The sequence below is a fragment of the Arvicola amphibius genome, chromosome 5 (genome assembly GCF_903992535.2).
Source record: "Arvicola amphibius chromosome 5, mArvAmp1.2, whole genome shotgun sequence".
Lineage (NCBI taxonomy): Eukaryota > Metazoa > Chordata > Mammalia > Rodentia > Cricetidae > Arvicola > Arvicola amphibius.
Window position 1 is genome coordinate 1,852,869 of NC_052051.1, and position 15,183 is coordinate 1,868,051.

The 15,183-nt window shown below is 50.4% G+C and overlaps 1 protein-coding gene across 2 annotated transcripts; it reads right to left on the bottom strand.

Moving 5' to 3' along the window:
• Positions 1–1,194: 1,194 nt before the first annotated feature.
• On the bottom strand, positions 1,195–14,837 carry Mtg2 (mitochondrial ribosome associated GTPase 2). 2 transcript variants are annotated; one of them, XM_038332014.1, is made up of 8 exons: positions 14,776–14,837; positions 13,503–13,588; positions 7,395–7,599; positions 4,534–4,681; positions 3,623–3,738; positions 2,854–3,072; positions 2,523–2,661; positions 1,195–1,716 (listed from the first exon to the last, which is right to left on the bottom strand). In XM_038332014.1, exons 3-8 carry the CDS (start codon positions 7,593–7,595, stop codon positions 1,322–1,324), a joined length of 1,218 nt encoding a protein of 405 aa, XP_038187942.1. In that variant the 5' UTR covers positions 7,596–7,599; positions 13,503–13,588; positions 14,776–14,837; the 3' UTR covers positions 1,195–1,321. The 2 variants fall into 2 exon arrangements, with proteins under 2 accessions (XP_038187942.1, XP_038187943.1); XM_038332015.1 differs by having other exon boundaries at positions 14,803–14,836.
• Between the last annotated feature and the right edge of the window lie 346 nt (positions 14,838–15,183).

Consider the following 15,183-nt stretch of genomic DNA (forward strand, 5'->3'; position numbering starts at 1 on the left):
TCCAGAGCACGGCGGCCGCAAAGATGAAAGCCAGTGGTGGATAATTAATGCTTTCAGGCCTGGCCTGACTACAAAACCCTTTTTGGTGGCCTGAAAGAGAAAGCCACAGACACGAGACCCGCCCTGGCCTCTCGAACGCTAGGATCTTTGAAATTATAAGACATTAGAATAAAGCTTTGCGGAAAAGGACCCCGTGTTCCAGCTGCAGATCACAACGGAATTGCTCCTGAAAGCTGAAGGCTGCTGCTGCAGCAGCCCCACCCCAACATCCAGAGGGACACTTGTCCGTGTGCCAGAAGCATGACTAGCCTCACTCTAGGGCAGGGTCCCCACAAAGATGGGCATTTTGTTTCCATTCGTCTCTTCACTGTACGTCTAAGGGCCCTCAGGGCCACATTATGGCATCAGCCTCCCTGGGGGAACATTCTGGGACATATGGTCCCTAGCCCGTACCACCTGGGGTCACTCAGGCGGTGTTGACTCCCAGGGTAGGGCAGAGTGGTGACAGGACCTGCCACCAGGGACAGGTCCCCTGCCATCCCTTCACACACCACGCTGAGTCGAGCTACCTATCAGGAATGATGTCAGAAATTCAAGGTTCGCATCTCCTGTGGTTGACAACATGCGGGCGCATCACGGATGCGCAGCCAGAGGCTGCGTGCCTGGTCGGATATTGGGTGCATTCAGTCGTGAAGCTCAAGGCTGCCTTGGTGTTCAGCCCCCACAGAGCTCAGCACAGCGTTCTGAGAACAACAGGGAAGGAGCTGGCCCTCGCTGTTCTCCTCAGTCAGCTGGCACTGGGGAACAAAGTATGGCCACGGCACCCTGCCTTCCTGACATGCCGGCACAGCAGCCAGCATTGGGGCTCTGCAGGACTGCGGGCAGACCTAACCCCCACAAGGAGACCAAGGGCTGCTCTGTTGCAAATGCTGCCATTCATGAGAAGCCCAGCCGTGGCTCTGCTGCTGTTGCGTTTGCCCAGGCCGCCTGGCAGCGGTGTTTGCTACCTTCAGCCAGCAGCACTGTCCTCCTACTAATGAGGTGTTAATTAGCACAAATGAGTCAACCTCAGCAAAGCAGGCAGCTAGGGCGACAGGCACACCAAGCGCCGGGGAGTCGTCCAGGCACCAGAGCAGGGCAGTTTAGGAGTATGCCTGAAACTGGTGGGAAAACAAAGACACTGACACACACAAATATTTGCAAGTACTTTCTCTCAGGTGCTAAAAGCTGCCCACATTTTACAACACGCTTGTGTTTGCTTCCTGTGACTGCTGGCCACTCCTGCCCCATGCTGGCCCAGGGGCATGCAGCCCTGGGCCCACTACCACCTGAGAGGCTGGCGGCCCTGCTCCAACTCGGCCTCCATGTGGGCATCGTGCAGGGCCTTGAGGTGCAGAAGCAGCTGCTCCAGGTTCTCCCCAGTCAGTGCTGACAAGGCGATGACCCCCTGCCCGAGGCGGGCCTGGAGCTGCGGCAGGCGGGCTCTGGCCTGCGGGATATCAATCTTATTTGCGACAATCACATGGGACCTCTCAGACAGGCCTTCTTCGTACTTCTCTAGTTCATATTTTAAATCATCAATCTGAGTCCATGGCTCAGGTAAGGAAAGATCTACCACAAACAGGAAGAAGCGACATCGCTCAATATGCCTGAGGAAGCTGAGCCCCAGGCCCTTGTTCTGGTGTGCACCTCGGATGATGCCCGGGATGTCTGCCACTGCGGGAGGAAAGAGCTTAGCGTCAGGTCCAAGGTCATGTTTGGCTTCTCAATGCCACTCTCAACCTTGGGGTCAGGAGACTCCTCTCAGGGAGACCCCTTCTGGCCCAGATCTCATGTTCTACAGCTGTCCTTTCAAGGGACACCTGGAACTGAAGTCATTCGTTCTCTCCCAGGTGACTCAGCAGGCCAAGCGACATCAAGGCCCTGCAGCCCTCGGGTCTGCGACATCCTCTGGGATATCTGGGTGACAGGCACAGTGGATCAATCTAATGAGCAAGATTTACACATTCCTGTCTCCCAGGCTTCAAACATGGTTCAAAAATGGAGATGGCTCCCTACATTCTATGGCTAATTTGATTATGGATACAAATCACTATCGTGCACTTTGCAGATATAAAGTGCTGTACAAATAACCTTACCAGCAGGCTTGCTATTTTTAATGGGTACATTATCTTCTGGAAAAAAAGTTTTCCTCTTAAAATGGTACAGGAAAGGCTTTTTAAACCACATGCTGTCTGCATGACGGATGCCGCCCAGCTCCACAGAAGAGCGAGGAAGGCAAGAGGCAGCCCCTCTCCTCGGGCTCAGACTCCAGATCACAATTCCCAACTACAGAGATCAGATTTCCTGGCTGGGAGGGGAGGGGCTGATTTTGACAGAGAACAGACTCATTAAAATTGTTTCAATCAGGGAAAACAATGTCTCATTTTAAGTGGGAAGCTAAATTCAGGGGTTACATAATTGCTCTCCTGAATCACTGGGCCATTTAAACCCATCCTTTCGCAGGGTTTTGGAGGATCTACCTGCTACCTGTTGGTGGCCTTCATAGTGAACAATCCCCACGTGAGGATTCAAGGTGGTGAACGGGTAGGAAGCCACAGCAGGCTTTGCATTTGAAATGGCTCGAAGGAGAGACGATTTCCCTGCATTGGGGAAGCCAACCTAGAAGAGAAAAAGTAAAAGTGCTATGTGACCTCATGGAGGGACATGGCTGGCACAGAGAGAGACTGGGCTGGGAAGGGGAGTGTGCAGGCGCCTGCTTGTCAGCAGCATACACAGGGGATGAATGAAAATTGCTGTCCTCTCAAGGGAGCAGCATGCCCCACCAGCACGGACCCCCCACCTCAGACCTACCATCCCAGCATGCGCCACTGTCTTGAGTTCCAGGTAGAGGACCCGCTCCTGACCCGGTTGTCCAGGGGTGCAAGTTACAGGGGCACGGTTGTCATTGGCCAGAAAAAAGCGGTTTCCTTTTCCTCCTGCACCCCCCAGTGCAGCGATGTATTCGTCCCCTGGGTGAGACAGGTCAGCCACAACCTCACCTCCCTCTCTCACCAAGGTACCCATGGGAACCTGAAAAGCATCATCATCATGAAGTTCTGTAACCAGCCAGAAGGAGGAGGGTGGGACACTGCTAACTACTCTCCTCAGTCACTACCACAAAGAAAATGTCCCAGCCCTGAAGAGGTTTTACGGGCCTAGTCTTGTGCTCCATACTGCATAAATAAGCTGTCAGGGCAACACTTGCCTCTAGCACCAGGGGGCTGAGGCAGGAGGATTACAAGTTCAAGGGCAGCCTGGGCCACACAGTGAGGCCCTGTCACAACAGCAAACACCCGCCTGGACAATGGACTCTTTTGAAGTGTTTCTATAGTATCAGAATCAACCAAGCACCTGGGAACCAGACCTGTGTGAGCACACCACTCTCATCCAGACTTGGGAAGGGGGTATGTTCTTGGCTTCCTCTTTAGGGTCAGAAACAACATGGCACACCAGTGCATAGGAGTCTGTGTGGGGAGTGACTCCTACGACAGACCGCTGTCCACTTGCTGGCGCCTTCTGTTCCTACCCAGGTGCCGGTAGTCATCCAAGGACTCAGTGATAGGACCCATCCTCAGCTCACCTGGATGTAGAGGACGGCACCACCTCGTCCAGAGCAGTTTTTACTGCCACCATCTTCTCCACTGAATCCCTGATACCGGGACAGGACTGAGGACAAGGACTTCACTTGCCGGTCAACTAGAATGAGAACAGAATCTTCTGTGTGTTAAGACACAGCCAATACAGCTGTCAAGCAGAGAACAGCGGCCCCACACTTATTGCCCTTGCCCTCCCCCGGCCTGGGCATATGGCTGGCTCCCCACACTCTCCATTATCCTAACCAAAATAGAATATGACCTTTTTTAGACAGAATTTTATTATGCATCCTATTAGACCTGGCTGACCCGAAACTTGCAACAGGAAGGCATCACCATATGAAGCAAATATGACTATCATCAATTAAAAAAACAAAAACAAAAAAGACACCTAAGGGGCTAAAGGGATGGGCCAGAGATTAGGAACATTGGCTGCTCTACCAGAGGACCCAGGTTTGATGCTCAGCACCCAATGGCAGCTCACAACTGTCATAATACCAGTTCCAGGAGATCCAGTGACCTCTGTGGGGCACATATGTGTAGACACACAGACATACACTTAGGCATAGCATCCATACACACAAAATGAGAATAATAAAAGAAACCAGCAAACTTCAATATGCTATAAAGATGCTGCACCCAGCTCCCAGAGTACCCCACCTAGCATGTGCGCAGTAGAACCCAGGCCTCTGCTGTGCTGTCTGACCCTGTTACATGTACTGTTATCCAGAGTCACCTGCCTTAGTACACTGGTGATGAGCAGCCATATAATTCATAAAAATCCTATCTATACCTCAGGTGTGAATGCAAGCGCATGACAAGATAAGACAGCGGATGCTCCAACGACTACGTGAGGCTATTTTGCTGTCTCCTCCCCAGATGCTCCCAGGGCACATGCCTCTCAGGATGATATGGCCACCATTTCCTCCATCCCCGCCATCAGGGCCTCCGAACTCCTTGCGGGGCTCACTGTGGAAACAGCTCATGCCGGAGCCTCCGCTTCCTCCACGAACCAGCACTCTCCGGCGATCCACAAAATGTCTTTTCTACAGAGAATATAAGGCAACCCTGAAACCTTTCCAGGAGACACCCATACACGTGAGCACCCCCTTGGTACAGGCCCCTGTAGCAGCATCAGAGGTTAGCTGTGCTAACGTGGCCCTCACAGAGCCCTCCAAAGCCACTGGTGAGGCCCAGCTCCCAGAGGTCACCAGCACCTGAGGGCTGACGCAAATCACTGCCGACACAGTGGGTGTCTGGTATGGCAGGCACACTTCAAAAGGGAACTCAGAAATTCTAACCTGGAGAGCACAGCTTGTTTAGGAAATGTTTCCTGAACAAAGTGTCCTTCCAGCTTCTTTCAGGCAGAATTACATTGTTAAAACACCAGCTCTGTCTTTACCAGTGGAAAACGCTGCTGCTGAGGAGGGAATGAGGTGGAGTTCTTGGACAGGGCCCAGGCTCTAGCTATGAGGAAAGACAACTCTCCAGTGGTACCACCTGAGGGCTTGTGTGTGAGATGCAGGAAGGGAGACAGACCCTTCTCAGGAGGGCCTCTCTTTAGGCTCTTAATACAGTGAAAGAATAAGAACTAGCCAGCTGGGCTGGAGAGATGGTGCAGCAGTTAAGAGCACTTGCTGCTGTTGCAGAGAAACTGGTTCCAATTCCCAACACCCACATGGCTTACAAACATCTGTAACTCCAATTCCAGGGCAGCCAAAAGCCCTCTTCTGATTTTTGTAAGCAGCAGGTATGTTTGTGGCACACATACATGCATGCTGGCAAAACACTGACGTACACTGGTACACACCAGCTCATCCTTCAGCTGGAGCGCCTCCTCCTTTCCCAGCACTGGATTTTTAGAACATTTATTTATTTTATGTGTATATGTGTGTGTGCCTGACTATATGCATATGTACCATGTGTGTGTAACGCCTGTGCCAGATCCCTGGGAAATAGAATTACAGGCAGTTGTGAGCTACTCCGTGGGTGCTGGGAACCAAACCCAAGTCCTCTGCAAGAATAATAAATGCTCTCAACGACGACAGAGCCATTGCACCAGTCCCTAGGAGCGGGTCGTTTTTAAGGAAAAGAGACGCCCAGCCCGGCAGAGCTCAGCAGTACAGCATTCTCTCATATTTAAGGTCCTGGATTTGATGCCTTGCACCACAAAAATAAATAAAAAGTCTCCAGGGGCTGGAGAGATGGCTTAGCGGTTAAGAGCATTGCCTGCTCTTCCAAAGGTCCTGAGTTCAATCCCCAGCAACCACATGGTGGCTCACAACCATCTGTAATGAGGTCTGGCACCCTCTTTCGGCCTGCAGACATACACACAGACAGAATATTGTATACATAATAAATAAATAAATATTAAAAAAAAAAAGTCTCCAAAAAGAAACATACTAGGATTCCTCCCCAGCATGAGGAAACCAGGAGCTGCTACTTTGAAACGATGCAAGTTTGTGCTGTGCCAACAAAGACTCCACTTCACAGGAAAGATCACAGGCTGAACACCACAGGAAAGATTCAAAACAAGCACGAGTGGCCAGGAGGGGAGAACCCTGGAAATCTAGGTGCTGTGTCCCTCAGCTTGGCTGCCAAAGTTCTTTTCCCTAAGAATCATGGCTTTTTCTCAGCTGCTCACCTAGAGACCCTCCACTAGGAGGAAATGAGAGAGCCCGAATGTGTAACTTCTTTAGTCAAAGGTTCTGGCAAACAGAATAAAAACTTTCTGTAAGGGCTGAGGAGAGAGTCAGTAAAGAGCCTCCATGCAAGCATAACAGCCTGTGTTATTTCCCAGCGCCCACAGGAAAGTGCCAGTGTGGTGGCATGTGTTGTAATCCCCATGCTCCCCCAGAGCCTCATAAAAGTGCTGGCGTGGCCAGGGGTGGTGGCGCACACCTTTAATCCCAGCACTTGAGAGGCAGAGGCAGGTGGATCTCTATGAGTTCGAGGCCAGCCTGGTCTACAAAAGCTAGTTCTAGGACAGGCTCCAAAGCTACAGAGAAACCCTGTCTTGAAAAACAAAAACAAACGAGCAAAACAACAAAAACCCAAAAAACAAAAAACCCCAAAGCAATTTAAGTGCTGGTGTGGTGGCATGTATCTGTACAGCAGAGATAGGGGCTCTCTGAAGCTCACTGGCCAGCCAGTCGCTACAGCAAGACTGGAGAGCTCCAGGCCCATGAGAGACTTGACTCAAAGGAAGTAGATAGTGTTCCGGAGGATGACATAGAGATGTCCTCTGGCCTTCATATACACAGCGCCTGCACACACGCATGCACCTACATACATTAAACATTACCTGCCTAGCATGCAAAAGGCCTGGCTTCTATCCCTAATACCTTAAACCAACCAATCAGATCAGGCCTAACTCCACCAGACCTTGACTCTTCCAGGGAGGCTGCATTGCTGGCAAGGGTTTGGCACACAGGCCCCTCTTCAAGAGCTCCATGCACCTCTCAGTAGCACCATGAGGGCAAGTCATGGTGGGATAAAGAATGCAAAGGCTGGGCTGCAGAGACAGCTGAGAAGAGTACTTGCTGCTCTCCAGAAAGCCATGTTTGGATCACAGCACCCACACCAGGTAGAGCACAACTGCCTCTAACTCCAAGGGATCCTACCCTTTACTCTGACCTCCACGGGGAGGTGTGTGCGTGTGTGTGTGCGCACGTGCGCGCGCGCGCACACACACACACACACACACACACACACACACACGGGAGAACTCAAATGTGTCTTCCCTAGGCTGAGACTCACCAGTTTTTTCTCTGACAGCGGCTTCTTTCCGGGGGCCTCCCGGTGCTTAGCGTGGTCTTGAATGCCCAGAGAGAGCAGTCGAGATGATGCCTGCAGTGCATGGAGCTGGCAGGGCTTGAGGGCCGCCCACGTCGATGCAGCCCACTCTGAAACACCCGACACAGCGGAGGACCTCGCCAAGACAAGTCTGGTAGGTATCATGGCCCTAACAAAAGTCAGAAGGATCCAGTAAGACACTTGGGTTAACCATGAACTTCTGACAAGAGCTAGAGCAGAGCCTGGAATGTGGCAGGATCCACGTGGCAGAATGGCGTCAGGAAAAACAAGAAAACTGATGGCCTGAGTTGCTGATCCCAAAGTACAGGGGGTTTGTGATGCGCATCAGCCTGTCTGTACTCAGGCCAGGATCTGTGCACGCAGGATTTAGATAATTGAATCTCTTACAATGGTGAGTGAATCTCCCTAGAGAATGTAAGGTGCCTGCTTGTTGAGATTATTAAAAGGGAATCTAAACCTCAAGTCAGATTTCTCCAAAGTAAAAACAGCCATTTGTTGAATTGTTATTGAAGAGTGTGCTGTGCTCTTGGGCAGCTTAAAGCTGTTAAACAGGAACACAAGAACACTGGACAATGTCAGCACACACCCAGACAAATGTCACCTTTGCCAACTTTGCTGGGATGACCTAGGGAAGGTCACACGGCTGTTGACTCAGCCTCCTTGTCTGAAAGTGGAAAGGCTGGGCAAGGACAGGCCAACCCACACTGTGCACTGTGTGCACTGTGCTTCTGTCCTGCTGAGAGCACAATGAACGCATCTCGTGGTCTCGGTCCTCTGCTCCCCGGGGACACAGCTCCCATCCTTTCAATTTCCTGAGAGATGGGAGTGATGGCAGCATCTGACCCAAAGCCACTGAGCCCCAGTGACTTCTGCTCTAATGAGGTGCTGTGGGCTCCTGCACAGCTCCAGGGCTAGGACCAACTCCCACCACACACCCTGCACCAGGAACAGCAGCAGGGATGTAAAGGCATGCTTCCATGATAGCGCACCCACAAACCATTTGGGCACAGGAAAGCTGGGCTGCTGAATACACAGCATGCTGGGCCATACTCTGGCTCCACAGGGAGGGACACTCCAGTTCAAAGGCCTCTCTGTCTTACTATGTCGCAGGGACCTAGGGAGGCACCCTGATCCTTTACCCACCACCAGTTTATTAATTTAATACAGGCACATCTTCCTAGGTCAGTCCACGAGCTATTGGCAGTAGGGCCAGCAGCAGTTCATCCTGGAGTGTCAGGGGTCTCAACACCTTCCCATGTTCTCAGCCATGTCTTCCTCCAGCATAGCCCTGCAGACAGCCTCCTCCAGGAGCCCTGGGACCCACATCTAGAGGCTGTGTGACACTGCTGTCCCCTTTGATGGATACAGCTGGGAGGGTACAGGCACCCTGGCTTCTCCCTCACACTCCACTTACACTTCTAGTCAGGTCTGCACCTGTCTGCCTGCACACGCGCGCACACACACCTGCTGGAAACTAAAAGTTCACATAGTGTGGTGGCTTCAGTAAAAATGGCCCCATAGGCTTATAGGGAGTGTGGCACTACTGGGGGGTGTGTCCTTGTTGGAGGAAGTGTCACTGGGGGTGGACTGTGGCTCACTCTCTCTTCCTGCCGCCTGCTGATCCGAACGCAGAACTCTTAGCTCCTCTCCAGACCATGTCAGCCTGCATGCCACCATGCTTCCCACCATGAGGACAATGAACTAAACCTCTCGACTGTAAACCACCTGCAATCAATTAAATGCTTTCCTTTATAACAGTTGCTGTGGCCGTGGTGTCTCTTCAGAGCAATGGAGATCCTAACTAAGACACATCCACTTGACATGATGTCCCTTCGTAGCTACAGACTCCAACTGAGACACAGAGCCACTTCTGCGGTCCAGTATTGCCCAAAAGCTTTCTGTCTTGGTGACTTGCTTTCTCCTTATGGCTTTTCTTTATGTGTCCAGTACCAGCCTAGCTTCATGGCCCATTCCCTCCTCTCCCATGCTGGGCCGCCACTTATGGGGATACCCTTCTTCTCCTCTTACCCTTCTATTAAAGTTCCCCACCCCCCAAGACAGGGTTTCTCTACGTATAATTCTCTCCTGGAATTCACTCTGTAGACCAGGCTGGCCTCCAACTCAAAGGTTTTTTTTTTTAATTTATTACTATATTTAATAAGTGTGGGTGTCTCGCCTAAATGCATGTGCAGTACACGCATGTATTACATGTGTATCTAGTGCTTGTGGATGCAGAAGTGGGTTTTGGATCCCTTAGAATTGGAGTTCCAGATAGTCGTGAACTGCCAGGTGTGTCCTGGGACTGAACCCTGGTTTTCTGGAAGTGCACAGACATACTTTTAACCACTGAGCCCTCTGAAAAGTTTTTTGTTTTTGTTTTAATTTCTACCAATGCCAGGGACTGAACCCAAGGCCCACATACTCAAGGAAAATGCTCTACCCCTGAGCTATAAGCCCTGTCCAGGAAAGTATCTTTTTAAGTAAATTACTTTGGAATGACCAGACTTAGAGCGAGGTGACGAACACACTTCACATGTGGGGCTCTGAGACGCACAGTAGCTTGTGTCAAATGGACATTATTTCTTACTATTGTTTTCTGAGACAGGGTTTCTCTGTGTAGTCCTGACTGTCCTGGAACTCACTCTGTAGACCCAGCTGATCTCAGACTCAGTGATCTGCCTGCTTCTGCCTCCTGAGTGCTGAGACTAAAGGTGTGCACTACCACTGCCTGGCGACCAAATGGACAACAAACAACAATAACAGACAGCCCTACATCTCCTCAGAAACTACATTTTCCAGGAAACAACAGTCCCAAATTTCATACTTGGTGGTAAATTCCTGGAAAATGCTACTAAGAAATTACCCCAAATTTACACATACTAGATCACTACACAATCCACTTTACGAGGTCAGGGTAGCCCAGAACCAAAACCCAGGTTTCACAGAAAGTAAAATTAGAGGCCAGTAACCAGCAGGGTCTGGTGTGAGAGCACAAGGCCACCTCTGCTGCTGGGTCCCAGTTGGTGCGCTACGAATGCCTTAGCAAACAGGAGGGACAAGTGGCCGGGCCTAAGCATGCCACACTTTATGTGAAAGCATGAATGGTACCCGGGACTTAGGGGGAGGCAGGGATGCCCATGCTCACGCCTGCAAACTGGCACTTTGGATGCCGTGGGGCAAGGGATGGCTCACTGACGAAGAATGTACACCGCTCTTGCATGGACCCAGACTCAGTCCCAGCACCCGTGTCAGGAGGCCTAACCATTAGTGACCCCAACACCTTGTACTGGGCTCCAAGGAAATTTGCTCTTGGTGTATGCACAGACAGACAGACAGATACACATATCACTAAAAAAAGAGGGAGATGTAAGCCTGTGAATATGCGCAGGAGAGAAGACTGCACAGAAAACCAGGAAAGCTTACAAGACAATCTACAGGGTTGATTTAGAATGCCAAGTATTCTTATATGCCAGCAGCAAAAATTTGAAGTGAAAATTAAAAAACAAAACTGGCCAGGAAGTGGTAGTGCACACCTTTAAACCCAGCACTTAGGAGGCAGAGGCAGACGGATCTCTGTGAATGTGAGACCAGTCTGGTTTACAGAGTGAGTTCCAGGACAGCCAGGACTACACAGAGAAACCCTGTCTCAAAAAAGCCAATCAATAATAATAATAATAATAATAATAATAATAATAATAATAATAATAATAATAAAGCAATCCCCTTTACCCAGTGCCACATATGAAAAGCACTTGAAGGTAAATTAAAAGTACATTTCTAAAAACGTATTTTATGAGTGTTTTGTCCACATGTATGTGTGTGCACCACATGAACACCAAGTGCCTGAGGAGGTCAGAAGAGGGCATCAGATCTAGAACTGGAGCCCTGGATTCCTGTGAACCACTGTGTGTTTTGGGAATTGAATCTGGGTCCTCTGTAAGAGCAATAAATGTTCCTAACCACGGAATCACCTCTCCAGTCCACTTGGAGATAAACTTAATAATAAGCAAGCCAGATGTAGTAGCTCATGCCTGTCATCCCTAGCTCTCAGGAGCAGGACTTCCTGGAGTTTGAGGACAGCTAAGCTATGTAATGAGCTGCAGGCTCCAGGCAACAGAGCAAGACCCTATCTAAACACAAAACAGCCTGGTGGTATGCATGTCTAATCTTAGCAATTGAGAAGTGGAGGCAGTTCAAGACCAGCCTCAGTTACATAGTGTGAGGTCAGCCTGAGATACCTGAGACCTAGCTTTAAAAACCAATCCACCAATCAAACTAAACCGAGCAACCAGCAACCAAATATTCCAGACCCCTAGTGTACCACTTGCAGAATTCTGTTTTTTTTGTTTGTTTTTTTGTTTTGTTTTTCGAGACAGGGTTTCTCTGTAGCTTTGGAGCCTGTCCTGGAACTAGCTCTTGTAGACCAGGCTGGCCTCGAACTCACAGAGATCCGCCTGCCTCTGCCTCCCGAGTGCTGGGATTAAAGGCGTGCGCCACCGCCGCCCGGCAGAATTCTGTTTTTTTAAAAGTGGTTTCCAGGGATTAACTCATTCTGTCTACTTAAAAATTCTATAAAGCAATTTATTTTATTATCCCCATTTTACAGAGGAAGACACTAAAGCAAAGAACAGGAACGTAACTTATTGAGGTCCTAAGGTAGTGGATGAGAGGGGTGGGGTGGAGTAGAAACACATAGGTTAAAGGGAAAAGCAAAATTCCTGAATCTGCTGTGGGCACCTGTTGGCCACTAGCAGCTAAATCTGCAAGGCACAGGCTGCCCACCATCCCAGCACTGGCGTAGCCAAACCCAAAGGTCAGGAACAGCTGCAAAGGCACCTGGAATCGGGCCTGCTTTGGTGTACTGGTTTGGTTTTGGGACTAGGTCTCACCATATAGCCCCTGCTGGCCTGGAATTCACAGAGAACTGCTTGCCTTTGCCACCAAGCGCTGAGACCAAACGTGTGCCACCACAGCCCACTCCTTTCCAAATTCCCAGTCTGCGTGCAGACTCTGAGTGATGTGGACCCTGCCAGGGAGTAAAGTCAATCTTCTTCCCATTGCTGTTCAGCCTCTAATTGTGTTCCTAATGCTATTTCTGCACCGTCTCATCCAGTGTCTACTAGCCACCTGGGACTGGCAAAGTTAAAATCGAATAAAACGGGGCTGGGGAGATGACTCAGTGAACAAGAATCCTTGCGGGGTAAGCATAAGGACTTGAGTTGGGATTTGTTCGTTTACACAGCTGGGGTGGCTGTGCACCTATAATCCACATGTATGGCAGGGGCCATGCACCTATAATCCACATGCATGGCAGGGAGCCTGGAATAGGACAATCCAAGGGGCTGCCTGGCCAGCTCCAGAGTCAGGGAGAAACCTGGTCTCAAGAGAACAAGGCAGAGAGTGACAGAGCAGGACACCTAATGTCCTCCTGCCCACACAGGTGCACATGTGTGTACAACGGCACACTCACATGCATGAGCATGAACTCTCACAGAAAGAGTAAATAAAATCTAAGATCCTAGTTCTTCAGTGCCACAGGCCACTCAGGGCTATACCAGGCAACAAAGCCCAGGACACTGCCATGGTAGACAGCCTTAGTGGGCGGGGTCTACCCGGAGCACACTGCAGAGGGAGCCTAGAACAGTGTGCTCTCTTCCCTTCTAACAGTGCCTCAGCTGGGCCTGAGGCCTGACAGCCAGATACTTTAAGGCTATATACAGCAGGGCTTTCACAAACAAGGAGAACGGACTGACAGTGTGAAGGGTTTCACACAGGCATAGTTCACGGCTGCTATCCAGGATGCTGAGTTCCTGGCTACTGTCCACAAAAGGTATCGCCAGGCATCTTCTGTACTGATTTTACACTGTATTGATTGAATTTATTGTGTAGCTGGGATTAGAAACATGTCACAATATCTCCATTGAGGAAAAAGAGCATCCTGGGAAAGGGGATATAGTTCCATTAGTAGAATGCTTGCTGGTCTAGCATGTACAAAGCCCTGGGATTGATCCCTAGAGCCACATGAACCAGGTATGCCAGGCCAACACTTACCCGTGTTCTCAGCACCCAGGAGAGTAGGAAGATGAGAAATTCAAGGTCATCCTTTATTGCAGTCAGGTAGCCAGAGACGTGAAAACCTGAGAGAGGAGAGAGAGAGAGAGAGAGAGAGAAGCACCTGAGAAACATTTCCATTTCTTGTGTTGTTCTTTCATAGGATAATCACCTGAAGCATGGCATACGCTTACCCAACATTTATCCTTCAACTTGGTTCATAGTACTTAAACAGTTAGCTAACTTAATTCTAAGCATTTTATTTCCATTTTGCTGGAGAATATTAAATCCCACGGGGGCGTTACTGTTTCTGCGTATACACTGTTACACTTCATTACATATATTTGTGATCTACTTCACTTTTCATGTGGAAAATGTTTAGAAACTGGATTATTTTGTCACTTGACAACGCACATTACATTTTCTTTTTCACTTAATTACACGTCAGTCACAGGAGGAAAAAAAAAGTGTCCCTGCTGTGTGTGGTGGCATATGCTTTTAATCCCAGCACTCGAAGCCAGACAGGCATCTCTTGAGTTCCGGGCCAGCCAGGGTTACACAGGGAGAGCTTGTCTCAAAAACAAAATAAAGCCATGTGTTCCTTCCAACAACGCTGCTGTCTGGAGCTTGCCCTAAGGAGTCTTGTGGGGCTTTTCATTAGAGCAGACTGGAGGGACAACTGCCTCCTCCCCCAGCACTCAAGGTCGCCAGGAGGGAAAACCTTTCCTGCGCCAGCAGGGAAGCCCCTGACAGCTCCGGAACAACTGTTCCCTAGTCTAGTCCTTCAGGCTCCTGTGTAGGAACAAACTCTGGCCGAGTACCAGCACAGATGCATCTCTATCGGTCCTCAGTGAGCAGAATCTTCTTTACCTGATTTAAAAAAAAAAAAAAAATGCTCGCACAAAGCAACAGAGGCTGGGATTCAGGATAAGTCAACTGCCGGAGGGAGGCAGCACACTGCAGCGCCCGCATCTTACAAGCGAGTCTCGACCCGGGGAGCGCATCCATAAACGCTTTCCAAAAGACTGGGCGAGGGGCAGTTTCTGCCACTGCTTTCTGTTCACGGTTTCAGTATGCAGCCTAGCCTGGCCTCGAACTCTTGGAAACCCTCCGGCCTCGGCTTCCGACATGCGCCACCACACTCTAAGGGAAAGGGCACATCTTCAGAAACCAACATTGTGGCGCTCGGAGTGGACCGGCCATCCCCACCAGAGCGTTGGCCGGGGAACACAGACCTCCCCGCCCAGCCAGCCCTCAGTCTCAGAACACACACCGGGAAAAACTCCACGCTCGCACCCACCGGCTCCGGGCTGCTACGCCGTCCGGCCGCGCGACTGCTTCCGGGTCGAGCTCCGACCGCGGCTGCGCGATGCATCAGCGCGCAGACGCAGAAAGCGCCGCCGCCCCCACGCATGCGTCCCTCTGCGGGCGCCGACCGGCGGCTTCCGATCGTGTCTGCAGCTCCACCATTCAGGTTAGGCCAGAGGCAGAAGAATCGCCGTGAATTCCAGGAACAAAAGCCAGTGTGGGGAGCACGCCTTTAATTCTAGCCTCTGGGTTTGAGGCAGCCAGGGATACACGGTAGAGTCTGTATCAAAACCAACCAAACAAAAAGGGTCTAAACGAGAGAGGGTGCTGCGTTCACAAATAACAAGGCGGATTTAACCTGCTCGATAAACAG